The sequence below is a fragment of the Carlito syrichta genome, unplaced genomic scaffold (genome assembly GCF_000164805.1).
Source record: "Carlito syrichta isolate Samal-C Ts95f unplaced genomic scaffold, Tarsius_syrichta-2.0.1 Scaffold302991, whole genome shotgun sequence".
Classification (NCBI taxonomy): domain Eukaryota; kingdom Metazoa; phylum Chordata; class Mammalia; order Primates; family Tarsiidae; genus Carlito; species Carlito syrichta.
Window position 1 is genome coordinate 98,196 of NW_007247087.1, and position 9,251 is coordinate 107,446.

Consider the following 9,251-nt stretch of genomic DNA (forward strand, 5'->3'; position numbering starts at 1 on the left):
GGGGCGGGGGGAGGGTGGACGGCTGTGGCCGGGGCAACCCCTCCTGCTCCGGGACAGCGAGGGCCCGCGGTTCTAAGAATAAGGCGAGGAGGGCCTCCTCGGACCTAACGGAGTTGTCTGAATAACGAATTTCCCCATCTGTGAAATCACTTTGAGCGTCCCGGGACCCGCTTATAGGGGTGAGGCTCAGGAGAAAGCCTGAGACTTCCCGGGGCAGCCCACCCACCCAACCGAAGAGAGGCCCCCGAGGGCAATGGCATGGGCACCAGCGGCCGCCTTTGGCTAAGGTGTAGTGGGAGAGGCATAACAGTCAGGTACTCAACCTCTGGGTGCACGCCACAGGGAGAGAAGCGAGCCCGGACTTTTTTCAACAGAGAAAAATGATTAGGAATGTAAGAGAAACCTTGTCGCTCCCTCTTGCCAGGTGAGAGGCTGGCCACAGAGGCTGGGAGGCGGTCTGTTAAGGGTGAGGTGACCATTTGAGGACAATGAAGGATGAGGACTGAATGGTTTTGGCAGTCAATGCCAGTTCCTTCAATGTGCAATAACAATCCAACAGGATCCTCCCCTCCCAAGCTCACCTTAAAGAAACAGTGGACAGGATATACTTTCCAAAATACTGCAATTTAATTCTGAAAAACACAGATGATAAAGGTCCAGGGCTGTCTACGTGATTGGATCTGCAACCTGTCTTGGGCCCCAGGAGAGACTGGCAATGTCAGGCTCCTCCCTGCTCTGCCTGCTAACTGCTCAGAGAGCAAGATTTCTGCCTTGAAAGCAAATACAGCAGCCTCAGAAATGTGCAGTGCATACTTCTTGCTCAGCTCCCTCCCCTACCCCTGGCGGGCAGAGCTGGAGTAAAGGTGCCTGTAGGTCATGACCTGCACGTCTCCTGTCCATTTCCAGAGGCTGGGGTCAGGGCTTTGGGTGACATGTGACCAAGGGGACCACATTAAATCCTTGCTATCCTCTCCCCACCGCAGACTTACTCACTTGACCTTGTTTTGCATATCGCATTGGTTTAACCCAGAAATGGATAACCTCCCACCCCCTACCCTGACTCAGTAGGAGGAAAGATAAAGCAGTCTTGGCCCTGGTGTCTGTCTGAGAAGTTAAAGAAAAGGGTATGGGTGGTCTGGGCAGAACTTGAGTTTAAGGGGATACATGTGCAGCAAGGTTTGCTCAGTCCTGTCTCCGACTCACTCCAGGAGCCAGGGATTTCTCTCTCTCTCTCTCTTTCACAACACATTCCAAACCTAGGAAAGGGATTTCTCTTTATCCGGCTTTTAACCCAGGATAGCTAAACACTGCAGCTACATGAATAAATCACCTGTGGGCCTACATACTTGCCAAAGGATTGGGACAAGAAGAAACACTTTTTCCTAGTTCTGACCTGAGGCATCTAGGGGCACAGGCAGAAAGGCAGCTAAGACAAGCTAAGACAGGGATTGGCGGGGGAAGTCCCCTGGGATCAGAGAAGTGGAACCTGGAACCAGTATCCAGGCGCCCCAATGTGCTTGTGTGCTGGAGGAAAGGGGCCTAACCTCCGGGAGGGGGGCGGTCAGGCCAGCCCCTGGTCTCTGCTGTTTGCCCTGCTCCTCCCATCTCCACATCTCTCATCTTTCCTGAGGCTGTGGTCCAGGTCCCAGCACAAGGGCCCACCTAATGAGGGAAGCTGAGCTCCTGGGGAGCAGGAGGAAGTGAAGGCTGGAGCATCCCCAGCTTCTCTCCAGCTGAACTGAGGGTGGCCATGAGGTCACTACCTGCCTTTGCACCCCAGAAGTGCATCCCTGTCCCCTGATGTCATAGACAGGAGGGAGGCCCAGCCCCCTGAGTCCTAGTCCCAAGTCTTAGAAGGCCAAAGGGCTACCAGGTCCCTGCCTCGGTTTTCTGGGTACCTGGGTACCTTTTTTTGGTATTAACTTATATATCATTACAATAAAATATAAGTACTTTACCCTCCCTGGGATGCAGAGAAGCTACAGGAACAAGGGTAGGAGCTGGAGTACAGCTCCCTGTTGAGGAGGGGTTGTGCACCTGGTCCCCCCGACTTTCTCCCCATTGGCTCAGCCACTTGAAATACACCCAGGTCTGGGGAGACAGCTGCATCCTGTGGGCCTCTGGAGCTTCCCCTTCACCCCTTGGGATTCACAGGAAGGAGCAACAGCTGGAGCGTTTCTTCTGGGACTCCACGTAGTCTCGGATCTGGAAGCTGGGCTCATTGGCTTGCCGTCTTGCCCGGTACTTCAGCTCCCTTGAAGAGGAAGAGGCTATGGGCAGGGCTGGGCTGGGTTGGGTGTGGGGAGCTGGGCAGCCCTCCACCCCATTCCACGGCCTGGAGCAATGGACTGCAGGATGCAGGTGGGCCTAGGGGCTGGGCCCTCCTGGATCCCCCGTGGTGCCGCCCTGCCCTGGGCGATTCCCTTCCCCACTCAGTCTCACTTGGCAATGGCCAGAAAGGCTAACTCCACGTTCATGCCCGTCTTGGCGCTGGTCTCCATGAAGGGAACGCCATACTCCTGCCGGGGACAGAGTGTCCTCAGGGCCAGCCTCTGACTGGCCCCACCCTTCACCCCGCCCCATGGGGAGTTACTTACCCTGGCAAGCATCTCTCCGTCCTCCGAACGGATCACCCTTTCACTGCTCACATCGGCCTGTCAAGCCCATATGGGTCACTCTGGGGACGGAGGAAGCCTCGACCCCAGCTGGCTCATCTTTTGCCCCAGGAGCAGGCACTGCCTGCCCTCTGCTGGTGGCCCAAGGGACCGCGGGCAGGTGTGATTGGCCTGGGCCAGCGTTTCAGGTAAGTTACCCAGCTGTCAGCCCTGGGATTTCACCCTTGGCAAAGGGTGCGGTGACCCAGCCACAGAGGGGTGGCAGCAGTTGGGGCTAGCTCTTTACTGTCTTAGCCCCTGACCTGGGACCCTGCATATCTCACTGTGCCTTAATGACAGCTGAGAGGGGGACGACTCTGGATATCTCAGGCAGCAGCTCGGGCTTTCCCTGGAGGGTCCAATTTCCAGAGCTTTAAGAGGGCACATGGGCTGAACAGAGGCTTCCAGATATGCCTGATCCCTAAACTGAAGAGTCCTTTGTGGGGAGAGTGTCCGGATAACTGTTCTTGGGTGGCTGTGAGGCTGGGTGGGCTGACACTGGCTGTGTGCGAGGAGGTGCAGGGTTGGGCTGACCCCCCACTCACCTTGTTGCCTAGCAGCATGATCACCACGTCCCTCTGTGCATACTCATGAATCTCAGTGAGCCAGGCCTGTGGGAGAGGGCGTGCTGGGACAGGCCAGGGCTGAGGAGAAGGCCTTCTCCACCCTTCTCTCCCTTCCTTCTTTTGCCACGTTTGGCTGGCCCCAGCTACTTGCTACCCCTGAGCATGAGACCATTCTCTCATCTGTACTTTTTTAAAAGAGATGTGGTCTCACTCTGTCGCCCAGGTTGGAGTGCAGTGGCAGGGGCGTGATCACAGTTCGCTGCAGCCTCAAACTCCTGGGCCCAAGCAATCTTCTTGCCTCAGCCTCCTGAGTAGTTGGGATGACAGCTGTGTGCCACCATGCCCAATTTTTTTTTTTTTTTTTTAAGTCTGGGTCTCACTTTGTTGCTGAGGTTGGTCTTGAACTCCTGGCCTCAAGTGATCCTCCTGCCTCAGACTCCCAAGTAGGGATTACAGACATGAGCCACCACAATTCACTCATCTGTACCTTTGTTCTGGCCTCTCCCCTGCCCTGCACCCCATGCATGCAACTCTCAGTTCTACAGAAAATAGAGATGGCATGGAGGCTTTATTTCACAAATAAGCTGGTAGTCATCAGCGATCTCCTGGAGTGCTCTGTTTAGGATTCTAAGATCACATAAAGACTCAGTGATCAAAAGTACTGTGCTTGATTAGTGATGTCTGCCATGAGCATGGTGTTGGAGGTGGCAGCATATGTGCCATGGATTTTCTATCCTTTTTATAGTTATATGTCTTATTATCCCAGTTTGCTTGTAAGCAAACTTGAGGTCAGGGAACCCATGAAACCTGTGCAATGTTGTGCACAGAGTCAGCGCTTGCATTTATTAAATTATTGTTTCTTCTCTCTAGTAGTTTGATTGGGAGGACACAGCCACCCCACTCTCTCTGCCTGAGTCACTCTCTTGCAACTTGAGCTAAATGTATGTGCAGAATTTTCTGGTTGGGCTCTCTGCTTCTTGCTTATCTCTGTGGATAATTGTCCAGGGCGAAGCGGGACAATGTTCACTGTTCTGAGCACGGACATGAAACCTACCCATGAATCACAGCCAGGGAGGGCTATGCAGGTGGCAGAGGGTCACCACAGCCTGCCTGGCCCCCATGCCCACATGGCCCTCAAACACTCAGCAGCACGCATGACTTCTGAGACACAGCCAGGTGCTTTTTGGAAGGCAGCAGGGTTCTACACTCCTCCCCCTTCCCACAGGGCAGGGAGCAGTCGCCACGGGCATAGGCCCTGCCTCAGTTGCTCATGGGTGGGAGGCAGGGGAAGGGGAGACCTACCCTGATGTTGTCGAAAGAGGATTGGTTGGTGATGTCATACAGCAGGAGCAAGGCTGGAAGGGGAGAGGGATCACAGAGGGGACTCAGGAAGCAGTGCGGTGCTTCTGAGGGGCCGGGGGCCGGGGTGGTGAGCACGAGGGACTTACCCTGGGCATCTCGGTAATAGGCGTGGGTGACGCTGCGGAACCGTTCCTGTCCTGCAGTGTCCCAGATCTGGGAAGGGGTGACAAAGGGTTGGAAGAAGGCAGGGTGTGGGGACTGTGCTGGGAGGAGGGGGACTGCTACGAGGCATCTGTGAGCCGGTGGGGCTGTGTCCTTCTGTAGGTCTCCATGGGCTCCTGAGCCTCTGATGCCCCAGACGGTGGTAGTTACTGAGTTCTCAAGCTCATTCAGAGCTGTCTCCTCTTTCCCAGCCCAGTGGGGGGCGGGGGTCCAACCTCCTGGAGCAGACGAGGACCGGGAAACCGGGGAGGAGATGGGGGGAGGCTCTGCTTGTCTGAAGGCATTTTGAGCTGCCTTTGAGAGAAGAGAGGGTGCCTGGGAACTACTTTTGCTTCAGAAGTCAGACAAACACAAGCCATTTCCTCCCGTGGGCCCACAGGAAATTACCCCAGGCCGAGGGCAGGGCTGCAGGCCTCCTGTGGTTCAGGGTGAGAAGCAGGGGCAGGCTCTCCCACTGCATTCTCCTTCCCCATCCCAGCCTGGGGTCTCACCTGCAGCTTCACCCGCACACCATCCACGGTCACCACCTTGTTCTGAAAGAGAAGAAGGCAGAGGATGCGAGGGCGTGAGAAGCGTGGCCCCTGAGCTCTGCCGACATGCCGTCCTGGCCCCTCGCCAGGCCTAGAGGGGGCGCAGTGAGCCCCCCGCGACGGCTCCAGCCAGATCGTCCCCTCAGGGCAGCGGGAACCCTGTCCTCAGACCCCTCTGCTGTGGAGTCCTCTCTTCTGGGGACTGCGCCTGTTCTCACAGCACAGCAGGGCAAAGGGAGACAGAGAAACTTCCTGGCTCTCTCCAGGGCTGAGCAGGCAGCCCAGGGCTGGGTGGTGGAGGCCCTTTGCCCCTTCCCCACTTGGGGCTCCCTCTCCCGGAGCTCAGCCCCAGGAGATGAGCTGTCCGCCTGCATCCTGGGACCGCAGGACTAGATCTGTGAGGATCACCTTTCCTCTATCACCCGATAATCCTCTCCCTGAAGGAAGCTTCAGCTCTCCGCCTAGTCGAAGACGCATAGCTCCACCTGCTAGGGTTAGACCCTCTCTCTCCTGGACCCGCATGCAGATTTGTAATTATGGAGTCACCAAGTGAGAAGGAGAAACCCTGAAACCCAGGCGAGCTGCTCACTTCCTGTATGACCTGCCTAGCTCCTAAACCTAGTGCAGTTCTGTGCTTCCTGGGAACTCGAGAAAGCCTAGTTGAACTTTGAGGCCTTGCCAGAGAGGCCCAGCTCTGAGGGCCATGAGCAAAGAAGGGCTGTAGGCCGAGACACTCAGCTGACACTGTGGATGTGGTTGCCCTGCATGGAGATGGTTCCCCAGGTGTGGAGGAAGGGAAGACTCAGTCTCATTTTTTGTACCTTGTAGGTGGGTGAGGAGCCAACCCTGCCCAGACTTCTTTTTTTTTTTTGAGTTGGAGTCTCACTTTGTAGCTCAGGCTGGAGTGCAGTGAGTGGCACGCTCACGGCCACCCCAGCATCAACCTACTGGGCTCTGACGATCCTTCCACCTCATCCTTCCAAGTAGCTGGAACTACAGGCATGCGCTAGTAATTATGCCCAGCTAATTTTTGATTTATTGTAGAGACGAGATCTCGCCAAGTTGCCCGGGCTGGTCTCAAACCCGTGGTCTCAGGCAGTCCACTCGCCTTAGCCTCCCAAAGGGCTAGGAGGACAAACCGAGCCACCGAGCCTGGCCCAGACTTCTTCAACATGGCCACCTCTGAGGTCCCAGGGGAACATCCCTGATGCTCTCCAGGCAGTGAGCCATGAGGAGTCCCCGGGAGCCAGGGTGGGCAAGGAGAGGGCAGCCCCTGTGCCGGAACCACAGCCCTGGCTTGCTGCCAGAAGGAGGAGCCTGCAGCCACCTCACCCTGAAGTCTATGCCGACGGTGGCTATGAAGGTTCCGGACAGGAAGGCCCCGTCTTTGAATTGGATCAGGAAACAGGTTTTGCCGACGCCTGAGTCTCCCAGAAGCATCACCTAGGAGATGGGGCAGAGGCCGTTAATGGGGAGTCAAAGCAGCATCTGGGATTCCAGGAGAGATACCTGGAAAGAGGCTCAGCGGAGTAGGGGAGGCCAGACAAGGATGCTGACAGGTGATAACCCGGTTAGCAAGGGCACCTGCTCCCGGAAAGCCTGCCGCTGCATTCACCTGCCTCTCCTCGCCACACTCCTTGGCTCAGCTCCTGGGTTCTCTCACCTTCCTGTCCTCACCCAATTTCCTGGAAACCCGAGGTGGTCTAGACTCTGGCCACATTTGCCCACGGCCACACCATGCAGGGATTCCGCCCCTCTCTGTGTACTCATGTTGTCCCTCATCCACTCAAATGTACACGTGTGGGCCGGGCCATACTGACGGAAAGGGAGGCGTTCATACTTCGGACAGGAATTTTCACCCAAGGGTCTGTCAGGATCTTTTGGGGGAAAAGCACTATTGTCTGCAAATTCTATAATTACTGTTGTTTGGCGGTTTTTTGGGGGGGAGGGTCACAACATTTATTTGGAAGTTTCTAGTATGTTTTATGTCTGTGAGAGGGTTGCATGAATGAGGGAAGGCTGAAATTGATACTGGAGCGGAGAGATGTGTGGTCTGAAGTTCTCTCTGCAGAAACCTTCCAAGGTTTCTGGACCAATGACTGCAGACTGGCATCCCTGGGTCACCGTGGGTTGCTGGGTTCCAGGGAAGGAGCATGTGGAGGTGGGGTACGTGCCTCCCTTTTATGGTCTGCTAGCTTCTGGTCATCTCCAGAGAATGTGCAGGAACAGTGGGGAGGAGCCCTTTGTCCAATTACTCCCCAGTCTTGGAGAACAGGGGTCTAAACTCAGTGCTGGAATTTTCCCACTTGACTGGTTAGACACCTTACTGGATAGAGCAGGGATGCGGTTTGAAATATTTCTGAGACTCTGAACTTGACAGAGGAGTCTTTCCTGCCGTGGGCACGGGGTGCCGGGCCTGGTACTTGGTGGAGAGGCAGGGGCTGAGCAGGAGTGTGAAGACCGGAGTTCTGGTTTGTAAGTGGCCTGCTGTGTGATCTTGGGAAGATTCCTTCACTTTTTTGAGGCTTGGGTTCCACAGAAGGTAGAAGGGGGGAGGGAACATTTCTTTGAGGACTTTCTAGAGTCTGTTAATGGCTAGGGCCAATAATGTTGGCACGAACTGCCCAAGACTCAGGGAAGTGTGTCCCAGGGGTGGGTACTGCCTGCTTGTGGACCCATCCCCCCTAGTCTGGTCCAAGGAGCTCCCACCAGGCTCCTCTCAGACGGTCCTGGATTCAGTCCCCTGGGACAGGCACGGGGAGGCTGGGGCCAAATCTGCAGATGCTGCTTGGTCAGGGGACAGATGAAGGGGTGGGGGACAAGAAGCTCTCTAGAACCCATACTCCTCCCGGGCTCCTGAGTCCCAGCTCCAGAGGGGAAAGAAGGAGGGAGGGCGGGCCAGAGCCTATGTACTTTACAGATCACAGCTGCCTTGAGCAAACGATGCCAGCTACCCACCCAGCTGGGCAATTCCACCAAACACAAACAGCTGCCCAGCCTGGCCACCTCCTAGGCAAACAGCCCAGCTGGTGTGCAGGGCAATAAGATCAGGCCATCCCCATCAGCAGGGGGGCTCCCCCTCCCCCGAGGGTGCAAGGGCCCATTTCCTGCCACAAGCCCACACAGGACGCCTATCTCAACGGCTCTGGGAGGGTGACTTGCAGAGTGGCTTTCCCTGAAACACTGGGGTGGACGCTGAGGCCCCCTGCGAGAGTGAGTCCCTGTGCGGGGGAGGAAACCAAGGCACAGAACGAGGCCCTGCGGTGTGATCCAGGACAGCCCTCGCCCCATCCCCGTCCCTGCAGAGGAAGAGTGGAAGCTCTGGCCCTCCGGGGCGGCTCTCTCAGAGTTTCTGGTGCCTGCTCTCTCCCGGGGCGCAGATGGAGGGAGACAGGCCGGTGTCCATCACCGTCCCCATCTTCTACCACACAGGGCATCCCTGGGGAGGGCACCAGCCCCAGAGAGCCACCTCGCAGCTCTCCAGGTGAGGGATGTAGTGACGACTCATCACTAAGCTCCTTCTCAGGGTCTACAAATTCCCAGGTGGGCCTGTGTGCGGCCTGGCAGCATCCAGGGGGGGCCTCCGATTGCTGGGAGGGAGTGGGAGGCAGCGCCGGCAGCGGTCGGAGAGGTAAAGGGCAGGGCTGGGGGGCGGCCGGGGGACCTAATGAGTTTAGGCTTAGGGCCTGAAAACTGGATGTCGGACCGCAGTCGAGAGCCTCGCTCAGAAGACGGCGTTTGACCGCGAGTTGCTCGCCGCCAGGGGCCGTCGTCCCTGAGTTTCCAAGCGTCCAGTTTCCCAGCATTTCCTAGCCTGTGCCCGGGAGCGCTGCGCCCGCGACCCATCCTAAAATGCATGGCTTCCCGGGCCTCGTGGGCCGGAATGTGGCCGAAGCAGCCTGAGTTAGGGTCCGCGTGTGTCTGGTTCAGTCTTCCCGATCTTCTGGGCCCCGCCCGCACCGCGCCAGCCTAGATCC

The 9,251-nt window shown here is 56.8% G+C and overlaps 1 protein-coding gene across 2 annotated transcripts in view; it reads right to left on the reverse strand.

The window, feature by feature from the left end:
* Positions 1 to 2,043: 2,043 nt before the first annotated feature.
* RAB37 (RAB37, member RAS oncogene family) overlaps positions 2,044 to 9,251 on the reverse strand; it is a 77,058-nt gene continuing 69,850 nt past the window's right edge. Inside the window, exons 1-8 of one of the 2 annotated variants that reach the window (XM_008057396.2) lie at positions 6,607 to 6,714; positions 5,236 to 5,277; positions 4,669 to 4,735; positions 4,523 to 4,575; positions 3,200 to 3,265; positions 2,598 to 2,654; positions 2,443 to 2,519; positions 2,044 to 2,254 (exon numbers count right to left, since the gene is read on the reverse strand). In XM_008057396.2, the coding sequence (XP_008055587.1) occupies positions 2,149 to 2,254; positions 2,443 to 2,519; positions 2,598 to 2,654; positions 3,200 to 3,265; positions 4,523 to 4,575; positions 4,669 to 4,735; positions 5,236 to 5,277; positions 6,607 to 6,714 (576 nt within the window). In that variant the 3' untranslated portion in view covers positions 2,044 to 2,148. Of the gene's footprint in view, positions 2,255 to 2,442; positions 2,520 to 2,597; positions 2,655 to 3,199; positions 3,266 to 4,522; positions 4,576 to 4,668; positions 4,736 to 5,235; positions 5,278 to 6,606; positions 6,715 to 9,251 lie in introns of those variants that run through there. The other variant, XM_008057395.2, reaches the window with a different exon arrangement.